At 42.8% G+C, this 23122-nt stretch overlaps 1 protein-coding gene and 1 long non-coding RNA gene across 9 annotated transcripts in view; one reads left to right on the top strand and one right to left on the bottom strand.

Annotated features, from left to right (window-relative positions):
• ARHGAP6 (Rho GTPase activating protein 6) overlaps nt 1-23122 on the top strand; it is a 192617-nt gene that overhangs the window by 60072 nt on the left and 109423 nt on the right. The window contains exon 1 of one of the 7 annotated variants that reach the window (XM_088667718.1): nt 21999-22546. The exons of 3 other annotated variants lie outside the window; for them this stretch is intronic. In XM_088667718.1, coding sequence (XP_088523844.1) covers nt 22457-22546 — 90 coding nt within the window. In that variant the 5' untranslated portion in view covers nt 21999-22456. Of the gene's footprint in view, nt 1-21998; nt 22547-22842; nt 23020-23122 lie in introns of those variants that run through there. 3 more of the 7 variants (XM_035116653.3, XM_088667720.1, XM_088667719.1) reach the window with 3 other exon arrangements.
• On the bottom strand, nt 1119-22990 carry LOC148685902 (uncharacterized). 2 transcript variants are annotated; one of them, XR_015949509.1, is made up of 6 exons: nt 22861-22990; nt 13937-14084; nt 13508-13587; nt 11363-11483; nt 8043-8362; nt 1119-1271 (listed from the first exon to the last, which is right to left on the bottom strand). It is a non-coding gene; the product is annotated as an uncharacterized LOC148685902 (long non-coding RNA). The 2 variants fall into 2 exon arrangements; XR_015949510.1 differs by lacking the exon at nt 11363-11483.

Below are 23122 nucleotides of genomic sequence, written 5' to 3'. Positions count from 1 at the left end.
GTAACATCCTCCAATCTAAACCTCACTCCATCCTCTACACCACCAAACTCTTTTTAACTTCAAAGGGATCCCAGGCCTTAAAAGCTCCTACCAACAAACACTGAAGGGGGTTGGGAGTAGGATTAGATGTGTACAGTTTAAAGCTTGTGGGAAATTGGTAGGTGGGAGGAAACAATTACCTTTTCACTTTCCCACCCTTCTGCAGTCTTCCCTTTTTGCTAAAGGGTTCAAGCCTGAGCTTTAGTGGTAGTCTAGTGGAGCATAGCATCTGCATGGGAAAGGTCTCTGTTTTAATCCCTGTCATCTCGAAGTAGGTATAGGAAAGACCCTCCCTGAAATTCTGGAGAGCTGCTGCCGTTCAGACAATACTGGGCTAGACGAACAATTTACAAACTCATATGTCAGGGAACTCCTCCAAATGTAAAAAAAAAATCCACCTTGTCTGTGCCAAGCTGTTAAGTACCACACCACCAAGTTTGCAGGGGCAGACTTTGATAGTCTTTTGTAATATGGCACCCTGTGTGAGACCGAAATTGGGCATCTCCAAATGGGATCTTATCAATTATGAATATTCTCAATTTTGCACCGCTTCAGCTCGGTGCCTTAAGCTCACACCACTTTAAATTTGGCTTTGAAGTCTGGTATGATGAGGGTCAAGTGGGGCCTCCAACAAAAGGTGGTGGTGTGTTCTGCCCCCTTAAAGGAGTGCTTCCATTGCCATTCCCTCAAAACAGAGTGTTCTTCTTTCCTATTCCATACCCTCCAACATTTCTCCGATGAAAATAGGGACATCCTAAGGAAAAGTGGGACATTCTGGGATCTAATCAGAAACTGGGGCAGCCTCTGTAAATCTGGGACTGTTCCTGGAAAACAGGCAGACTTGGAGGGTCTGTAATATTTAGAGAAGGTGACCAGTGATGGAAGACAGTTTTGTAACTCAGTTAATCTTCAGACTATTGGTTGAGACAGTTTTGAAAGGCATGCGTGTGGTTTTGAATGTGTTCAGAGCATAGGTTTCAGTGACTGTTGGGGAATTAGGTAGCAATTGTGTGGACTATTGACTGTTAGTGCAGGGAAAATAGAAATTTGCATTTTGAGTAAGACAACAGTGTGTGTGAAGCCCCCATTTAATGCATGACTATAGCATCCCTTATGCAAGCACACTTCTGCCTCATTGAACTAAAGCCATGTGTAGCAGGATTAGTGTTGCTGAACAGGGCCATGGCGTTTTTTTCTTTTAAGCAATGAGCAGTAGTCATCCGTTAGTATTCCTGGAAGCGAGAATGAAAACAAGATGTTAAAGTCAGTAATGAATCCAGCTCTATATTTTTCACAATGGTGGCTTGAACAGCACGTCAACATTTGGGGAAAACCCTACTCTCCCTTGTGAGCCCAACTTGCCATAAAATAAGAACTTCTGTACGCTAGAGAATAATCTCACATTTTCCTGTTCCCACCACTTAATAATTTTGCTTGAAAGTACAAGTTATTACAGTAAACTTCCTCAATATTTTCTGAAATGTATTTTAAATCTCATTAATTTCAGTGTTCTCAGGACTGAGTGCAGTATCTTTCTTGTTGACTAGTCAGAAATAGTGTGGATATGAAAAGAAAAACAAGGGCAACCTACTAATTTCTGTGTAGAGATGTGGTTTAGAGTAATTCTGGAAAATAACTGGCATAATTGGTAATGCAATTAAGCATCAAAAGTTCCTTGGAACAATGGAAATGAATGTTGAGTATAAGTAATTGATAATTTAGGCTGGTGCTCCAGTGAAAATGGATATTTCAAGGCACTCTTGTGGCAAAATCTGGGAGCTCTGAAGGGTTTTTTCAAAATATTGAACTACAGTGGAAGCATGGAAAGCTAATATAAAACACAGCATAAATAATGAGTTGCATTTTCCTGTTAATTTTAATACAACACACTAAATCACAGGATAATGGGGCAGCTTGTGGATTTGCCCTGTTGCAATGCTCAGCTTTTGGTGAATGTGGTATTGCCACAAACTGAATTGTGTTTCTGGTAGATGGGTGGGCGAGCAACATCTAGATTTATTCTTTCTGTGTTCTTCCACTGTAATCTATGGGCAGGAATACAATTTACTTCCTGCACTTCAAGTAGAGTCTAGTGCTGTGTCCATCTAATTGTGTTAGAGCCACACAGTGAATGAGATATTGCTGTGTGGGTGGTCCCCTCCCTTTTCTCCATCCCTCACAATCACATTACTCCAGACATGGCCAAACTTGGCCCTCCAGCTGTTTTGGGACTACAATTCCCATCATCCCTGGCCACTGGTCCTGTTAACTAGGGATTATGGGAGTTGTAGTCCCAAAACAGCTGGAGGGCCAAGTTTCGCATGCCAACACTTTATCTTGCTATTGTATAGTAGCTGGTTTCAGTACTGTGTTCTGTGTATGTTTCTGTTTTTGAACCAGTATAGATGCACATCTTTTTGAAAATATTGATAGGTGTTTGTCAACTGTTCCACTGCAAGTGTAATCACATTTTTTTAAAGTGCCTAAAAATAATAGTGTTTAAAAATTGACCAATGCTACAGCTTCTAGGTGACATATAGTACAATGACTTGTTTCAACAACACAGTAAGCCAAACTATGGTTTACTGAGACCACACAATGTGTGAGCACTCTGCCAGGAGCGCACAGTCACTTGGATCCTCCCTAATCCTATTTGCTTCTGCATCATGCTTAGCTAAACCAACATCTTCACCATCACCCATGGTTGTGTTTTCGGGCTGACAAGAGTTGTAGCTCAACAACCTGGGCCTTAGCTCAGTTGGTTATAATCTAAAGCCAGGAAAAGTTCATATAAATTTAGGCCTTTTCAAGAAACAGAAAAAATGTGAGAGGGAGGGGGCGAAATAAAGTTCAAACACAATGCTGCTTTTTAAAATATATAACTCCAACACTTCAAACTGCAGTATTGTATCCCTGTATGAAACTTTGTTTTGGCATGATAAATTTGCACCTGTCACCCTGTCATTCTTTTCTTCCTGCCTGTGACAAAGAGGTTCATGATTGCAGAGTACAAGTGTTGTGTGTGTGACCATAACCTTCATGTAGAGAAAGAGACAGCAGGGCTTCTGTGAAGTCTTTTAATTTCCACATTTCCCCCAAAATGCACTTTTTAAATGAAGTATCTTTCTGGTGGTGCCTTTAAAAGCAAACTAGATTAGTGAAATCTGTAGGTGTAATTGCCAATACTAAATATCTTAAAATACTTTTTGGGTGGGCAGTATGGATTTCATTTCAGTTGCAACTTCAGCACCAAATGCCAGTTTCTTATTTATGTGTACAGTATGTGTGGTGGGGAAGCCTTGATTCTGTTCACTACTTTTCTAGGGCTCAGAACCTTCAGAATTCAAATGGTTTGTTCTGGCCCTTGGTTGTGGTCAGTAAATGGTTGGCTCTCTATGTGCTCTACAGTACTGACTCTAGCACATGCAGGATGCTATCTGGAAGGCTGAGACCAGGGCAGTCCCATCCATGAGACAAACCGAGGCAGCCACCTCAAGCAGCAGAATCCAAGGGGCACCTCTGTGGACACACACCCTCTCATGGCCAGAGGAGCAGCTGCGGTAGCTTCCAGATTCTGGCGAGATCTCAAAATAGCCCCATGAGATCGTTCAAGGCCTCTGAAGGCCTCCACATGATTTCGCCAGAAGCTACAGGCATGACCATGGTAAGCGAGGATTTGACAGGGGCAGCAAGGGGATGCGGGCGGCACAGGTTCAGGGCAGCATGTTCCCATTTCAACTCAGGTAGCAAAATTGGATGGCTGAGGCAGACAGCAGCATTGACACCTACTCCTGAGAAGTCACTGCCACATAATTTGCCAGTGCTTTGCTACCACAGCAAAGACTTCTGGAGCCAGCAGCAAACTCTGTCAAAGCCTAAGGGCATCCTAATCTCTGCGAGTGTTGACAGCTTTGATAGCAGGCTCAGGGATTGGTGTGTTACTGGAAAGCCATCGCAGGTGGTGGAGCGACATCAGAGAGGTGTTGCCGCAAGGGCTGAGGTGATCAACAAGTTTTCCTCAGCCTGTTGGACCTCGATGAGAGACAGTGCCTAGGTGGCACGGGATGGGGTCCTCCCTCCCCCCACCATTTGCTAGCAGTTTTGGGAAGTTTTCTTCATTCCTCAGATTAAAGATTTCTGTTGGGGGTGGGATTTCGGAAGAGAGCAGTCTTTCTTTCTGAATCGGCATTTGATTTTCTTTGTTTGCTGGAATACAAATCACTAGTTTAACTTTTTTGGTGTTTTGACATATTTCTGAACCCTCCCAGTTTTTCAGAAAGTGGAGAAGTGGCATATAAATGATTTTTGTATGTGTGTGAAATGGGTAACTACTATGGAGATTTTATGGTTGGTCTGCTAGGTAGCCCTAATTTCACTGCTAATAACACCACCTACTTCATAGGGCTGTTAATCTCCTTGGAGGAAAGGAGAGATATAAATGTAGTAAATCTATTGCTGTGGACATACTTGTGTCACTTATCTCAGATGTCTGCATGAGAACTGTGCATCAGTAGACTGCCAGCCCCTTTGTCTTTGGGTCTAGTCCATGACTTACTAGATGTGCATGTAATATATTTAGCACCATCTGGAATTCCATCCAATTCTGATGATTAATTTGTAGGTACTGTGTCACCTTGGTTAGTTTTGGAATTGGCCCAGGAACTTAATGGTATGAGGAATTATAGCTACTGATGTCATTAAAGGCGAGTTTCTTTTAGAGCTGTCACCTTTCCCCCCCTACATTCTACATTTATATAATGGGGAAAAGTGCTATAATTTCCAGATTCTAAGATGGGCAAAAGAAAGTCCACAATATAATATTATAAAACCATAATAGAATGTAAAACCATTCCCAGTAGTGACATTAGCCTGCATGCAGTGCTACATTACTATATTCAGAAGTGAAATTTGGGGTTGCGGGAAGGGCTTATTTCATTTAGAGAGTAGGTCTGGCTGTTATATTTGTGTCTCAGTACAGTATGTAAAGTTTTTCTTGTGTTAGGTTAACATAAAATGATAGACACATTTAGAAAATGTCCTGTTCTCTCCCCCGCCCCCCGGCCATATATTTTATTTTAATCATAAGGCACACCAACTTTATTAGATTGTAATACAAAAAGAAACCCCCACAGCACATGGCCTAGAAGTTTTTTGGGCTGAGATGAGACCTGCTCCCAGCTCTTTTCCAGCTGGGAGAAGACTGCTAAGGAACAGAGCATGTTAAATATTCAAAGGTCTGACCCTGTGGGCTAGTCTGTTCCATCCCCTTCCTGTGGATTTTCTCTTCCCTGAGATAAATTCTTATCAAATTCATACTTTCTGTTTTGCGGGGAGGAAGCATAATTTCAGGGGGAAGGACAGGTCAAGTTTAAAGAAGCTGGAAGGGGAGCATAAAAGAACGTATGAGTCAGGAACTTCATTTCCCATTAGCACCCCTGCTGACAGAATTCCACTTTCCTAGCAGTTCTGCTTTGAGTGTATGTAGGTTATTTGGAGAGGCAAATATGCATTCAAGTCCTTGAGATAAGAATGCTTTTGCACAGGGAAGGTTATTGAACTTTTGGACTCTCTAGTTATAGCTCTAAAAGTCTGGATTAAGAAATTTTGATTCAAGGTAAGATTGATACTTTTTTGTGAAATCACCCAAGGCTTGAGTGCAGGAGAGGCAAGCAATTCTACAAATATGACAATATCAGGTAGATAAAGGATTCTGTCAGACAGTCTTAAAACCATCCCTTTTTGCTTCCATGATTTGTACAGATTTTTCCCATTGTTCCCCTAACAAAACACTTGTTTGTATTTTAAAGTATTCACGGTTGCATTAACGTTACAGAAATGTTGCACTTTAGTGCTGGTTTTTCTGCAAGGAAAAGCCAACAGTAGGAGACATTGCCTCAGTTTACCTGTTCAGGTAATGAAATGAAAGTTTGTGATAGAACTCAGGCCCTCAAAAATCTGCCTCTGGATTTATAGGCTCCCCCAAAGTTGATGGGCATTGCCATTCAAATGGTGTCCATGTATTGCATCATGTGATCAATTATATGGGGTAGGGGTTACTTGCCCCCCCCAATTATTGTATTCAAGTTGGCACCCCTGGTGGGAGGATTGGATTAGATACTGCATTGGCTAGGCCAAGGCAGCAGAATTCCATGCAAAACCCACACAATGTAACTAGAGGTACCACTGTATATAATTTCTTTAAAGTGCCCCCCCCCATGTGCTAGATGCTAGATTTGATTATTTTACTTATTTATGTGTTCCGAAATCTTATTAATTTCAATTACATTCTGGTCATAATGCTACTGGTAATCCCTTATACAACAACTACAATATTAATAACTTACACTCGGGTTGACACATTAAATGATTTATAAAACTTCAAGTGAGGAACTCAAACTATATCCTTGAACTTCCTGTGTATGGCAATTTTTCTGTCTGTGGTGTTTCTTCCTGTCCTTGTAAGATGCTATGTCTTTCTTTCCCCCGATTGTTGCTGTTATCCATCATGCCTTGGGCAGAGCTGATATTCCATTGTTGTTCTAGAAATTTCTCCATTGCTCCATCCTGTGTTTCGTTGTTTTGCACTGAGAACTTTAACAACAGCTGCAAAAGTCGCTCTGTCCCAGTAAATAAACTGTTGTCACCATTTCCCCCCTCAGCCTGAGAAGAAGAGCGGTCTGTCAAACTGCAGATGACTCAATAAAGAACCTTATCAGTTCCTTGGAAGTTCACAGACTCCTTTCCTCCTTTCTTCCAGTTGAAGATATATGGCCAATTATCCTTCCAATTAAATTAAATTAAATTCCAAGTCCTCTTAGCATTATTCAGTTCACTTCATAGATAATAAAGGACAGGGAAGAGTCAGCTATGTTTCCATCGTAAACCTTTTGCAAAATAGAGCTTCCATCCCTTTTTAAACATACAGTTCCATTTAATGTTTATTTATAATACAATTTATTCCATCCTCACTTGTATGATTTGTATAATCCTCACAAATATAATTTGAACTAACATTTAGAGGAGGGTTGCCGAATCATAAATGTAGAGAAGAAAACTTTAAATATAGTAACCGTAGGCTCCCCTCCTCCCACTCCGTCTTTTGCATTGTCTTATCTCAGTTTCAAACTTTAAAGACCTTGCAGTTTGTTTGTTCTGCAGTTTGTTTGTTCTGTAGTTTGTGATCTCATGTCTTCTAGCACGCAACCGGAATTTTAGTCCAATTAAGGTCTAATTAACAGGAGAACCTCTCCTTCTTAATGGCAGCATTGGAGGGTTTTTGCCAGGCAAAGTGCTTTTGCACTCAGCGCCTCCCTGCCCCCCGCATTCCATGGTACTGAGCCATGTACTGAGACGAATTGCAAATGAAGCCTCTCTCCCTGCCCCCCCCATCCCTGGGGGGAATTTGCAAGGATGATTTACCCTCAATCATCCTTGCTTTTCCTTTGCCTCTGATCTTCCGCTGTCATGGGGGCTGCCTCCATTAAGCCAGAGCGGAACCAGAAGCCCTGATTCAGGAAGAGGTTTGAATGGGAATCTTTCAAAAAGTAAAGGTTTTCAGACAGTCCTGTGTTTTGAAGTTCTGACAATCATGGCTTCAGAGCACAGCATCACCTGATGTCATAGTGATGTCAGGTGAGCGACAGGTGAGCGGCCACTCTATGTTTTCTATTGATTAGGGAGGAGGTGCAGTAAGAGGGCCACAAGACTATGTTTTGCCCTGGATCCCAGGTTACTGCTTGGTAGCCCTGGGCAGTTCTCTCATTAGTTACTGATAAAATACTGGGAACATTTTGGCTAACTGACTTTCCGCAGCTAAGCAGAGATGCACCAGGAAATGTGTGAATGACCTGTGGTATCTGAGCCATTTTGAAGAAAACAGAGCCACTAAAAAGAAAATGGAATGATTCTGAATACAAACTCTGCTTTCCAGTTTCTTAATTTAATATATCTTGTTTGTAAGATTTCCTCCCCTACCCAGCTTAAATAACCTTTTGGTCTCTCACCTTCCGTTTACCTTTCGTCTGCTTTCTGGCAGCCATAGTAGTATCTTCTTGCCAGTAGGGTGTGTGAGCACGTCTCTTTGAAGCCAACAGCAATATTGGTCTTAGGAGTCTGTTTTCAGGCCTCTCCCGAAGACTGGACACTTTCCTTTATGCACTGTGGCATTCCTCACACAGTCTTAGTGCCTGGGAACCCCATACTATTCATTTCTGAGAGAGGCTATAAAAACAAAATTTGTGCCTGGATTTGAATTGGCTTGTTTTTTTGCATGAGGGGTTAAATTCCAGTTTTGCACGCCAAGCTTTTCCATGCTGCTGTTCATCTGAGACACAAAAGAGAATACCAAGAGACAAAACAGGATGAAACTTGAGTAATCAACATAAATGTCAATAAAGGTTTGGAATGCTGAAAGTGAATTGCTAGTTGTTCTTGACATAGCTAAAACATATCAAAGAATCTGAAAATGTGATGTCTTGGTGTGTCATATGGAAAACTACAGCAGTCAATTGCTTTTACACTGTTTCTCAAGCAAACGTGAGGGTCTGAGACTCAGCTTGGATGGGAGAAAGACACGTAATATATTCAAGGTCTGGCACCATCACATCAGGCACACACAATTGAATTCAATTGGCCTTCATTTCTCCTTGATGTACCAGGTTTGTATATGTAGGGGGTACTTTGATTGTATCTCATACACTTAGTAAGACAGAATATGTATGAGATGCATACCTGTTTTTCTTCTCCCTTTGGACCAGTGGTCAATAACCTCCAGATAATATAACCATTTAAACATGAGTAAAACTACTTTTGAGCATATTTAATTCAGGGGTTGGCAAGGTTTACCTCGCCTGGGCCGGTTCACTCCAGCGGAGATCCCTCCATGGGCCGTATTGTGCACACTCCTGCGATTTCCGGCATCTGCACAGGTGCAGGTGCAATTTCCAGTGTCAGTGTCTGCGCAGACGCAATTTCCAGCACCGTGGAAGTGAGTCCCCGTACCATGCTGCGCCGGTTTAGCGCAGCCCGCGGGGGCTCACCAATCGGGCGACTCGGTTCAGGAGCGGCTTGTGGGCTGGTTAAATGACTCACGTGCACGGCTTGTGGCCCATGGGCCTTAGCTTGCCTACCCCTGGTTTAATTCATAAAGGTGATGTCTTACAGGCTCATAACTTGGCATTCTCAACCTCAAGATTAAAAGGCATTGAACAATCTTATAAAGAGCATTGGGTGTTATTTGCAACAAGGTTAGATAGTGCTATGTGCAAGACTAAATTGCAGCTCTGCATTGAATTGGCACATTGCATCAGATTGTTTCTATACCTCTGCTTATAATAATTAGAGGCATAGGTAAAGGTAAAGGGGCCCCTGACCATCAGGTCCAGTCGTGTCCGACTCTGGGGTTGCGGAGCTCATCTCGCTCTATAGGCCAAGGGAGCCGGCGTTTGTCCACAGACAGCTTCCGGGTCATGTGGCCAGCATGACAAAGCTGCTCCTGGCAAACCAGAGCAGCGCACGGAAACGCTGTTTACCTTCCCGCTAGAGTGGTCCCTATTTATCTACTTGCACTTTTGATGTGCTTTCGAACTGCTAGGTGGACAGGAACTGGGACTGAGCAACAGGAGCTCACCCCATTGCAGGGATTCAAACCGCCGACCTTCTGATCAGCAAGCCCTAGACTCTGTGGTTTAACCCACAGCGCCACCTGGGTCCCTAAATTAGCGGCATAGACACCCCTTAATGAATAATCAAGCATAGTCTGAAACGGGGGGAGGGGGGAGCTAATCCCACCCTCCCTTAATAGCCCCTTTAATGTTTCACAAGAATGCCAAGATGAAAATGAGCGCAATGTGATGAATTAGCAATAATCTAGAATTTTCTGCGTTGATATAAGCAAACATCTTTCCCCAGCCAATTACACAATACATTAGAGGTAACTCTACAAAAATATAATTTTGTCACAAAATGAATGTCAGTATGGTACATTGTTGGATTTGGGATTAAATATCCAAATTACACTTGGATATTTAGTGCCTGGGAGTAATGAATTCACTCAGTGTCCTCATCCTTCATGGATGTGTTCATCTCTCAGCTTGCTTTCTTGACATCAGTAGAATTTGGAAGTACCATGGGAATCAAAGTATTACCTATATGTGGCAATAACAGTGTGATTGGCAACTGTGCTGTGCGTTTTGTTTTGTTTTTAATCAAATACAAGGTGCATGAATTATTATGAGGATTCCAGTTTGCAGGAAGGGAATGTTTTAATTTAAACCTTCATTGCCCACCTGCATTCTCTGTGTAATACACACAGAGAGAGCTATCAAGACTGCACACAGTACTGACATTGCATGCCAACATGAACAATAAGAATCTGCTATAAATCCTAATCTAAACATATAGATCACTATAAGCTGTCCATATGCCCAAATAGATATCTAAACAAGACAGTTTTAAGTCATGCAGTCAAATGTAGAAGGGGCATTGAGATATTCAGACCATTGAGCAGTGAATGGTGGATTCCCCCCCTCCTTCCATGCTGGCTGGGGATGATGTGGGAGTTGCAGTCCAAAACAACTGGGGGGGGGCACTAGGTTGGTGAAGGCTGATGTCCTTTGGCCACACTAGCTGATGTGCTAAATTAAATGTGGCCGAGATGCTGGAAGATTACATCATCTTTTTGGAATCACACTGCTCTTTTTCAGCAGATAGCCAAGCATGACTTGATTTGTTTTTATCTTTGCTGTCAACTTATTTACCCAAGTTGGTTGTAAATTTGCATAAGATTATTCTGTGAGTAAAGGCGTATAGGTGTCATTCCTCGCCCCTCTATATTCTAAGGTCTGTCTTAAGCAAACAAAGGCCCTGAAGCTTGTGGTGGTTTCTTGAAAAGAGAAGCACACTATGTAGGAGCTGAGTCTCTTTGGTGATTCCCACTGCTTAAGCGCCGGTAGCTCTGCAATATAACAAATGCCTTGCATATATGGTAGTTTCAAATGGGTAACTCATGACTTCCCCCCCTTCCCTCGGCAATCCTTTGTTGTGGAGAGAAACTATGAGACCTGGATTCAAAGTCTTGACCTGGCTGGTGCTCTCCAGATGTTTTTGATGACAACTCTCATCTGATGGGAATTTTTTATTTTGGTATGAGCTTTCGTGTGCATGCACACTTCTTCAGATACACAGTGTATCTGAAATCTGTGTATCTGAAGAAGTGTGCATGCACACGAAAGCTCATACCAAAATAAAAACTTAGTTGGTCTTTAAGGTGCTACTGAAGGAATTTTTTTATTTTGCTTCGACTCAGACCAACACGGCTACCTACCTGTAACTAGAACTGATGGGAATTGTATTCCAAAACCACTGGAGGGCACCACATTGACAAAGGTTGCTTCAAACTGTTTTGGGAGAAGGGAAGGGAAAGAATGGCACAGGCCCCATGTTTCCTGGAATGGGTAGAAAAAACAGTGGGCAACATAACTGGGGAAATGACACCTGGAGTTTACTTATGGAAAGACTGGGGAGGAAAGAGAAAATAACTCATGCACTTTGGCAAGGCTTTAAACAGGAACAGAAGGGGGCAGGTGGAGTCCAATAAACGACTTTTTCAAAGGTGAGCTCATAGGCTCATAGAGTTGGAAGGGAACACAGGGGTCATCTATTCCAACCCCTTGCAATGGAGAGTTGTCTCTTACTGCACAGTCCTGAGCTCACATGCCGCTGTAGACTCCGTCTCCATCACACCTTTGGCTGTGGAGTTGCTGCTGGATGACTTCTACATGGGGACAGAAAGCTGCTGTTCTCCTTATACTCTTCTGGGCAGGGTTGTGTGTTTGTGTGTGTTTGTTTTTATTCTCAACCCCTCTTCTCCCGAGTTCCTTTTCTGCTCTCAAATCTTCAGTTTGGAATCTCTTTGGTGGATTCTCCTCTGAAAAGCTCTCGTGCAATCTCTTTGGAGAAATCCTTTGTTGCCTGTACAGCGGTTAAGATCCCCACCCCCTAAAAATGATTGTGCTCCAGACATCCCACAGAGAGCTCTACTGCACAGAATAACACCAGTAGTCTCTACTGTAAAACATTTTCAGCAGCAGAGTGTGAAAGTCCTCTTAGAGACCTTTATTTGACTATGCAGTCTGATTCTATATAAGGCCGTTCCTGTTATACCTTCATATAGAACTTGTTTATGCAGGTGTTCTATAAATAAATACAGCTTAAACAACCTATGGTCTACCTAAAGCTGGAATTCTCACTTGCAGACATCTTCCAACAGATGCCGTTTCTGGTGGGAAGATACAAAACTTTATTGAAGAACTCAAAATGAGAAACCCAGCTCATTACATAGGATTATCCATGAAAGAAATCTCTCCCATTTTTATGTCCAAAAAACTGTCACACCAACCATGGTAACGCTAAGAACAAAGATCAGTATTTCTTATTCTTATTTAACTTGGTACATACTTTGCTACCACTTTGTCTTTTAGACTGTAATCCTGTGCAGTATCTTCTTACTTAGGAATAAGCACCGTTGAGTTCATTGGTACTTACTTTGATCAGACAGTGATAGCACACTCTTAAAGTCTTCAGGAATTAAGTTATGACAATAACACTTGAACTGGTGTGACTTTCTGGCACACCACTTCTACCCTGTCATACCAGCTTTCTCTACTGCGGTGGCAACAGCTTCTGTCTTCCACCGTGATGCAGGTTGCTACCTAATGTTAACATTACAAACATACAATTGAGTTATGTTATTAAAAAAAAATCTATTTTCTAATTTTAAACCTGAAAATTCCAGTAACTCCTTCAACTCTCAAGCAAGTTCCTTTTAAGTCTGTTTAATAGGAAAATGCACAGAAAATTATTTGAGTGTATATTTCAATAGAGGGTTGTGACCCTCTGTAGGGAAGAAGTTACATTTCTTTTTCTTTTCCATTATTGTACATTGGGTTCTTTTTGTTTACTGTATTCCAAAACTGCCTTTCTTCTGATTTAACATGGGGAGTGTCTAAATTGAATCCTGGTGCTGACACATTAAGATTTTACAGCTTTTTTTCATCCATTCAATCTTGTCCCTATTTTCCTAACCAAAGGGACCAAACTGCACATGCACCAGGGGCCTGTCCAAAGTTGATTACAAGCTCAGCTGATTATTGACTTTTGTTGTTCTTCTAAAAATACGGAGTCATTTTGATTTCCCAAATCTGGGAAGCATAGGAATAATGTAATAAGCATTCCAATCTGGCTTCAGTTTTGAGATGTGAGTGAATAACCAGTGTTTTAGCCATGTGCGCCGTGAGCTCTGTTCTGTCGCTGATTTCCTCCCCTTTGCCATTTAGTTTAAGTCTGTCTCACTATGCAATTGTCATGCTGAAGTTTAGACTGCATTAAGTGTTGTCACGTGACTGCTGGGGCACTTGCACAACTGCCTTGCCATTACAAATGCAGGAAGAGGATTAGCAAAACACTCTACCTGTGGCTTGCATTGTGCTTCTGAAATGTTAAGTGCTGGTTGTAGTGTGCTGCCAGGAGCTCCTAGATGGGGATCAGTCGCTGAAAAATAAGAAAAGCCCACATTTGTTGACTTCTAACACTTCACTTTCATTTGAGTTTTCCATGTTTGGGGAGGGGCATTTTACACACATAGATACCCACAGTGAATGTTATGTGGGAGAAACCATCACGTCTCCACACTGGTGGTCTGTTAATTTTTAGCCATCCCTCCACGAACTTTTAAGAGAAGAGTACTGGTGAGTTTGATGAAATCATTTTCCCAAATGGAGGAAAAACAAACAAACAGAAATGTACTGAATGTGTTTAGATTTCAGTTTAAGGCTGACTTAATTTTCTTTTGACAAAGAAAAGCACTTTCTTGAATGAAATAGATACTGTGTGTATTTACCTGAGGCTTGTAGAAATAGCTTTTATGATTGGGCTGGCTCCGTAAACCCCAAGATGTCTGGCTCAGCAAACTTTAAATATGAAGACGTCTGCAAATGTGGGACAGCAGCTTAATCTGTTCTAGGGCTAGGCCATCCAGCTATCTTGCCCTGCAAAAACAGAAAGAGAGAAGCATTTTTTCCCCTGGAAAGAAGTGTCATAGAAAGTGATTTGCTTTTTTTAGGATTTAGAGAAAGCTCCTCCCTTTGAAACTCATCGATATTTAAATCCTAGTCCAAAACAGATTGTGTAAACAAGAAGCAATATAAAAAGTGTTCAGCTAAAATGTAGCTTCAGGATGTCTGTTGTCCATCCACTTCTGAAGCATCTGGGACTTTAGAACTTGTCTTTAAAATATATTTCACGTAATGATGGTACCTATTCTGCACTTTCCCTATGGCTGTTTAAGTAGTTTCTCTTTAAACACTTTTTCTAATTGCATGGATAAGTGACCTTGCTTGTGGAGCATGCTATATGTTGACAGAGTGCATTACTTCATTTTGCCTCGTTGGCAACTTGAGATCTTAAGAAAACAATACTGAGGTTACTCTCATTCTGCTATCCTTGGAATGTTGCTTGGATTTTAATTTAACTCTGTCGCTGCATGGGACCCACACTGAGAGTTGCTTTTCCAAAGGCAGTAGAAATAAAACGCCTGAAATCAGGAAAACAAAACTACTGCCACTTTTTACTTTCCCCACCAATAAAAGGTCTTGCAGCACTTAAGTTTTTGCATTACTAATTACATATTTTAGGACCACTAGAAGAATAAATGAGAAAGTAAATGGCCTCCTTTCCTTGCAACATCTTGCAGCTGTTCTGCAGAGCAGCTTCAGTGACTGAATGTAAGCTTCATTTAATTTTTCTTTTAAAGGCACAGCTCTCAGGATTCAGTCTGGCAATCTATCTGTGTTCTGGCTTTGCTTGAGTACTCAAATTATTATTCCCAAAACTTTCCCTTGAGACTATTATTCAGAGGAAGAGGGCAGGGGAAGCGAAGGAATCAAAGCCAGTGGGAGCTAGATTCCTGCTCATGCTTATCTGTGGCCAGTGTTTTTAACTCTTCGCAGTTTATATTTAGTTCTATAAGCTCATTTGCCAACAGTGATGACTGTAGTCAAAAAGCCATGTTTTCCCATGTTTTCAGTAAAATAGTTTCTTTGAACATTAGCTCACTGAAGTAACTTTGACACAATTCAGTTTAACTACAGTACTTTTCATTGCAACCCCTATACATGTATGTCTACTGAAAAGCAAGTCCCATTCAATTCAACTGGACTTTCTCCCAGGGAAGTAGGTATAGGTTTACAATTATTCTAACTTTGACTTGTACAGAGGATGTTCCTGGTAGATTATGCAAGTTTTGAATAATTAAGATAATGTGAAGCCCACTGCACAGAGTTTGGAGTTACGTTGCTCATTAAACAATGAGATCATGTCTAAGGATTGGGACAAGAAATGACACGTAACTTGGTCCTTACTTAATTATTCTTAAGTATGAGGATCAAACCTATCCATTCTTAAGGAAATCAGCTCTGAGTGCTCACTGGAAGGACAGATCTTTAAGCTGAGGCTCCAATACTTTCGCCACCTCATGAGAAGAGAAGACTCCCTGGAAAAGACCCTGATGTTGGGAAAGATGGAGGGCACAAGAAGAAGGGGACGGCAGAGGACGAGATGGCTGGACAGTGTTCTCGAAGCTACGAACATGAGTCTGACCAAACTGCGGGAGGCAGTGCAAGACAAGAGGAGTGCCTGGCACGCTCTGGTCCATGGGGTCACGAAGAGTCGGACACGACTAAACGACTAAACAACAAACAACAACATGGGAGAATGAAAGGTGAGGTTGACATGGCTAACTTCTAAGAAAGTACTCATGATGTTACCGTTGATCTCGCTGCTTTGTGATGTATTTGATGCTGGATGATGTAGTTTTCTACAAAGCAGAAGATTGCCTTAATTTAAAGCCTCATGTCATCCAGAAGTTCAGTCACTAGTCTAGGCACCAGGGCTGGCCTATTTGGGTGCCTGAGGAGAACCACAAAATGTGAAGATCCTCATTGAGAACAAGGGTGGGAGGAGACCATCAGCGCCTCCTGTTCACCAAGAGGCTGCTGTGGAGGTGGCTGGGGGGAAGCTGCTGAGGATACGACAGATCCATCAGCCTTCAAGGAGCATGTTGCAGCTATTGCTGCTACTGCAGCAGTGGCAGCAACATTGGGCAATGCATTCCTTGGAGGCTAGATCTGCTGCCCTTTGTATTCCTGTTGCCTGATGGGTGGGCCAGCCCTGCTAAACACCAGACCATAGATGCTCTAGCGATTTGACACCTCTGCTCTCAGGATATGTTTGTTTAATGTAACCTTGCATAAGCTTTCCATGACCAATGTGTCAGCCATCACTTTATTTTACTTGTTTATTTACATAACATTTTAAATCCGCCCTTTTATCAAATCAGATTTCAGGGTGGTATACAACAAATATAAACTACGAAACAAGAGAACACCACCATCATAAATGCCTGAGAAAATAAAAATATTTCAACACCTGGCATAGAAGGACTAGTGAAATAAATGCTAGTCGTGCTTCCTTAGTGAGGGCATTCTAAAGCTGGGCTGCCATGACTGAAAAGGTCATCTCCTTTGTTATTTCATAACACACTTTTGATAAGGAAGGCACATGAGACCAGGGCCTTGGCAGAGAGGCTAGCATGGACTGAGGAGTTTCTTCAGCAATTTGGGTCCAAAGCTGTTTAATTAGGGTTCTAAAGTTAAGTATCATCAGCATCTTGAGTTGGACCCAAAAGCAAATGTGTAACCAATGCAGTTTTCTTAAAATTGCAGCTATACGAATGAATCTGACAATACCAGTTAAAAATTAAATTCTGGGAGCTGAGTTCTGCATGATTTGGCGTTTCTGTGTTCTCCTCAAGAGCAGCATCACACAAAAAAACGTTACAGTAATCCAGCTAGGAAGATACCAGAAAATGAATGGCTGTGGCTAGACTACCCTTGTCCAGGAGGAGCTGCTTCTAACAAAGCAGCTAAAGTGCTCACTTGCATTCCTTCTTCACTATTGACACATCTGCCTCTCCTCTTACTCCTTTCAACCAAAATTCATGGGTTACTTGCAACCATTAGGAACTGTTCTGGATGTCTTCTACGTGCAGTCTGCAGCTCAGAAGGATTAGCATGTCATTCTCCATTCAGAGTGTAGCTGCAAGCTATATTTGTACAATACTTTTCTTCTTGGGAAATTGGTTTTGTTTATACATTCCTTTAGTGGAAGCAGCTTTTGTTATTTTACAAATGGAAGGATCATAGCTGAGTGGGAAAATAGCAGAACCGATTTTTATATACAGTGGAACCTCAGTTTATGAACACCTTGGTTTATAAATTTTCGGTTTACGAATGCCGCGGACCCATCTGGAACAGATCAATTCACTTTCCATTACTTTCAATGGGAAAGTTCACTTCAGTTTATGAACGCTTCAGTTTATGAACAGACTTTCGGAACCAATTGTGTTCATAAACCGAGGTACCACTGTATTTCAAAATGGTTACTATTTGTTACTTACATTAGAATGTTAAGTTTTCAAAGGACGCAACAACATTTTTGTGTATTTGTCATCCAAATAATGTGAGGGGACCCACCGTTATTTCCATTTAGCAGATGGGGAACTGAGGCCGATGTTAGACATCAACTTGCTTAGGGCAACACTGTGTGCGCTGCATCCCCTGTATAAATCTATCACCTGCCTGAAATTACCTCAGCGTCTCATGCAAATAAGGTCATTTGACTACTCAAAAAGCTGAACAATTATAGATAAAAGTTAAGTTTGGAATGCCTAGATTCTATTGCATCATGTCGCTCCTTGCATTACATTTCATTTCTTGACTGTGACAATGTGCTTATGTGTATCTGTTTATATTAAAGGCGATGTCCAATGTTACCGTAGTCACGTTCAGAGTTGGATCATATGCCATTGAGAAATACCAAAACAACAAAAGCTACTGCAAATGGTATGTTAGGAGTCTTCTTCCTTCTTCTTTGGTGATCACTCGTAGCCGAATAAGATTGTCTTCCATGAGCAGGGTCTTAACAGTGAGTCTGTAAGTGACTGTGGAGGTCGGTTCTGGATCCGCATGCCCTTCCACAGTGGGGACACAGGTTTCTGGGTGGGAGTTGATCAAAGTGAGTTTGCCAAATGTGCCTTCCTCTTAGCACGTTTTCCCCTTTTGTCCTGAGTTCGTGCGTCTTTAAAGCCCATGACACCTTTGGTAAAGGCTGTTCTCCAATTGGAGTGCTTGCAGGCCAGTATTTCCCAGTTGTCGGTGTTTATACTACATTTTTAAAGATTTGCCTTGAGAGAGTCTTTAAACCTCTTTTGTTGACCACCAGAATTACGCTTTTCATTTTTAAGTTCAGAGTAGAGTAGTTGCTTTGGAAGATGATAATCAGGCACAACATGACCAGTCCAACGAATGTAAATGGTATGTAAGGAGTAGTACCCTATTCCCCATGCATAGGGCAGATACTACCTGGTTTTTCCACAGTTCTGTAGTAGCTGAATTCATATTGCCATCTTAATGTAGCAGCAATGATCACATGCCTAGGAGTAAACCCCACTGAGTAGAGTGGGGCTTACTTCTAAGTAAATATTAATAGAATTGTGGAATGAATCACATTTAAATGTATTTATGTACAGTAAACATGTTCTTGTATCAATTTATCTCTTCTTTTTTTAAAAAAATGTTGTTTGATTCTTACTTCTCTTTTTAGTGAAGAACCATGTCTTTTTAGATAGTTTGCAAGTTTGGCCTCTTTGGGGTAGTGTGTGTATATATATATAGTGCTTAATAGGATTGTAAAACACAGTACAGTACAGTACCATACAATATGATCTAATTTATCATGATATTGTAATGGCATGTTAGAGAAAAGTTGAAAACACTAAATACGTAATTCTTTGTTTCAAAGATGAAGGTGGTTTAAAAGTTAATGCTTTTTTTAAAAAAAGTACAGTAACATCTTATAGCATAGTCCAGGCTTAGAAACACCTAGCTACTTTGATAATTAGTCACATTACCACTCAGAACAGAAACCAGTAGGCGGGTTTTACAGTGGTCCTATGCCAGAATTATTGTCTTAAGACAGCATGAATGTAGTCAGAACCGAGACAGAAGAATTCACTATGCTGGCAATTGCAGTTTTCTTCCTTCTTTTTAGAAGCTGTAATTTCTAATCCTTAAGTATCATTTTCGAATGATTTAAGCTCACAAACCAGTGTATTGGAATCATACAGAGCACAGTTTAATAAGCTAGGTTGTTAACTAACTGCAGAATGATGGGTGGGAAAGGTGAAACGTTATTCATTTGCTGATATATTCCAAATTCTATTTGGGGACTAGTTTTGTTAGTTAGAGCCCAGGATGTCTAAGAATAAATCAGAAGCAGGAAATTGTCATTATTGAATATAAACACTAAATCCAGTAGGTCAGAAAATGTTCCAGATGAAAGCATCATTTTCCAATAAAAGCGAACATTTGTTCCAAACAGATTTTGTAAACCTTCCACAGAAAAATATAAGCGCAAACCTTAGTTATGATGCTTCAAAAATTCGCAGGCCTGGATTTTAGAAGGAATGATTGTGCATGATATAGGGGAGATAGAGGGAGGTTTTTCTACATCTCTTAAGACTAGAACTCAGGAAGCTGAATGTTGCAAAATTCAAGACAGACAAAAGAAAAAACTTATTTGCACAGCACATAATTGCACTGTGCAATTTGTTCCTATACAATATAGTGATGACCATCAATTTGGATGGCTTTAAAAGGGGACTAGACAACTTATTGTAGGAGACTAGCACTCTGTTCTACCTCCACTTTCAGAGGCAATTGAATACCAGTTGTTTGGTGTATCTATCACAAATGGTCAGAATGGCAGTGAATTGATGTACTGTTCCTATGTGATGACTTTTCTTCTTCTATACAGACTTTTTTCTTTATAGCTGTGGCGCTTTCTCTTTATGGGAGTTATAGTTAAATGGAGCTTCTACACCTACATACTAAGCACTGGGAAGGAGATGATAGATTGGAGAGACTGTTTGCTTGTTTGTCTGTTTCATAAAATTTAATACACCCCTTGATTGTTGTTGCTGGTTGGTTTTTTTAAAAAAAACAACAACTTGCAAAAGCAGTTTACAAAATATTAAACAGCAAAGTAAAGGGGGGCGGATACAACCATACTGTCACATTCATGGTCTGCTTGGCAACAGCAGGCTAGCCACTGTTCAGAATAAGATGCTGTGCTTCATGGGCCTCCTGCCCAGATTCTGTGCTGGTCTTGATTTTGGAACTTCATACCAAGCTATTTTTTTTATTCCATTTGCAGACTGCATGTCAGTTCATAGCACATCAGTTTCATAAATTAAAAGCCGAAGGTTTAAAATTCACAGTAATGGTACTGTGGCAGATGTCCAAACCATGGATCCAGCCCAAAATAGCAGCATGTCACAACAGCCTGGGTGCATACGTGTGTTCTAAGTTTATGACAAAAACTCAACGCAGTTGGTGATCATTGTACCTCTAGCGTAGTAGTCTCCAGCCTTTGTACAGACCAGGCCCCTACCTTTAACCCAAACATGTATTTTGGGACCCGTTTCTTATTTATTTTTGCCTTATATCTGTCTGGCAGTAGTGCTGCTTTTGTGACCTACCTTAAACCAGAGACTGTGGCCTAGTAGCAGCTCCTGACCCACCAGTTGAAGACCAATGATCTAGGGCAGGGCTTCCCAAACTTGTTTCTCCAGCTGTTTTTGGACTACAGTACAACCCCTATCATCCCTAGCTAGACCTCAGGGTTTGGTGCAGGAGATAGCAGGAGACTATCATGCTATCCGTGCCTTCAGGTACTTGGGCCCTAAGCCGCTGCTCTGTATCTGGAAATACACGTTTGATTAAAGTCTGCTCTGCCTGCCCATTCATAATAGTCGGCTTGCCATTCATGTGAGTTGGCTTGCCTTCTCCCGATGATTTCTGACACCTTTGTATGTCTGTTTTGTATTTTCAGTTCACTAGTGATGGCAAGACAAAGAAAACGGGCACCTCTTAGCTTAGTAGACAAAGCTGGTGTGCTGACTGCCCCTTCACTTGCTTCCATTTCGAATGGAACCCAGGGCCTAAGCTTTTGTCTCCTTTTCTAGCCTGGGCCCTTCTCCATGGCTCTGGTGCTTCACCCAGGCATAAAGGGATTGGCTTTCTTTGATCACCTCTCTTCTGGGGCAAAGTTATCCTTAGAATAATAGAATTGTGGAGTTGGAAGGGACCATGAGGGTCATCTTGTTCAACCCCCTGCAATGCAGAAAACTTTTTGACCCTTGTGGGGCTCAAACCTACAGCCCTGAGATTAAGTTGTTGAAAAGCATTGGCTGTCTAAGGCACAAAGTTGTATCCAAACAGTCACAGCACCCTTGGAGACATCCAGTCTGTCTGTGTTAACTATGATCAAGTGTGGAAAGGACTCGTAGGCCTCAGTGGTGGCATCTGAAGAAAAAACTAAATCCTGGAGCACAGAAGAGGCAAAGTATATTGCTAGGTGGCAGGGGTGCCAACTTTTTTTGGGGGGGGCAGGTAAGCCGCACCCTGCATAATCAATAACAAGATGTGTGCATACACAACATTCAAATGGAAATTCAACTTTGGGGACCATCATCTTTGGGGAGCTACCCCAGCCACCCTCAAATATTTGAAGGGACCTTGCCCCCTAGGAGTCAGCTCCTGTTCTAGGTGGGCAAGTTGTGTCCAACAGGGCAAGATCTCTGAAACAAAAATAGCACTGCGACAGGAGCCCATGGGGGTAGGGGTGTGTGTGTGTGCGTTTTCTTTCTTTGGGGTGCATGCGGCAGCACCCATGGTGGGCCTGCAAGTGGGAAGGAGGGCATGGGCAGTTGGGTGCCACCAGTGAGAGGGCTCTGTCGTCGTTTTAGAAGACAGACTCGGCATATTCGTATACAGACTTACAGAGAGGCATCCTCTTTGGCTTAAGGGTGGAGCCGCTGCCTCCGCCTTGTCAAGGCGGCCGACCGAAAGGCAGCTCTTCCCTTTGCCGAGCAGAGGGGGGTTTACGAGCGCCCCCACCTCTCCTCCCCGCCCCATTTTCTCCTCTCTCTCACAACTCGACTGGTCCCAGCCAAGCGCCGCTGGGAGGGCGGGATGCCGCGGCCCCGCCCCGAGGAGGCGGCAACCTCGCCTGCCGCGGCTCTGGCTTAATCCCCGTCGTGGATCCGCGGGACTGAAGCGGCGGCGCGGAAAGTGGTTTGCGAGGGTGATGCTGCGCCGCTGGCTTCCGCGGGAGGCGGAGGAGCGGCTGCCGCCTCTGGGACGCCTTTGAGCGTGTTTGAGAAGGAGGGATTGTGAGACAGGCAGACACACCACACACGCGCGCGCGCGCGCCAAGCGGGGTCGAGGGAGTCCCGACAGCCATGCTGCAGCGCCGGGGCGACCTGGGGGGCTCCCCTCCGGCCTTGGCGGGGGGCCCCGTATTGAACGTGAAGCCCTGCCTCTACTACGCGGTGAGTGCATTCGCCTTTCTCGACGGGCTGCCAGGAGCGGGAGAAGGGGGCGAGGTGTCCAAAGGAGTCAGCGGCTCGCGGGGAAGGGAAGCGGGGATTCAAGAGCGCCTGGCCAGCTCCCCTCGGAGAAGCCGCGCTTCTGAGGTGCTCCGGGTGTGGAGCTGGGCGTGTATGTGTGTGCGCGGTGCAGCCTGGAAGAAGCGCGGAGTTTAATTTGTGCCGCGGTTCCCCCCCCCCCCGCTCCAATCCTCTCCGCCCGCCGACGTGGTTCCTGCGCCAGTGTCAAGGGAGGCTCCTCTGCTCCGCGCGCTCACCTGCAAGTTGACTAGAGCGGGCATGGCGCAGAGAGCTTGCCTTTCACAGCCTGGCTCGTCCGTGTAACATGCATGGTTAGCATGGCTTCTGGGTGGGTCGTCCAGATTGGAGTCATCCTGCTGACTTTCGTTGTAGAAACTGAAACATCCCAGCTCCAGGTATTGGTGGTTGGGCAGGGTAGGGCATTTGGAGACAGGAACAAAAGTCAAAAGCCAAACATCTCGCACATGCGTAGTGGCTCTACATTTTGCAAGCGTACTA

This window comes from Zootoca vivipara, chromosome 4 (assembly GCF_965207765.1).
Source record: "Zootoca vivipara chromosome 4, rZooViv2.hap1.1, whole genome shotgun sequence".
NCBI lineage: Eukaryota > Metazoa > Chordata > Lepidosauria > Squamata > Lacertidae > Zootoca > Zootoca vivipara.
The sequence above is the reverse complement of the archived record's forward strand: the minus strand, read 5'-3'. Positions and strand labels throughout refer to the sequence as shown.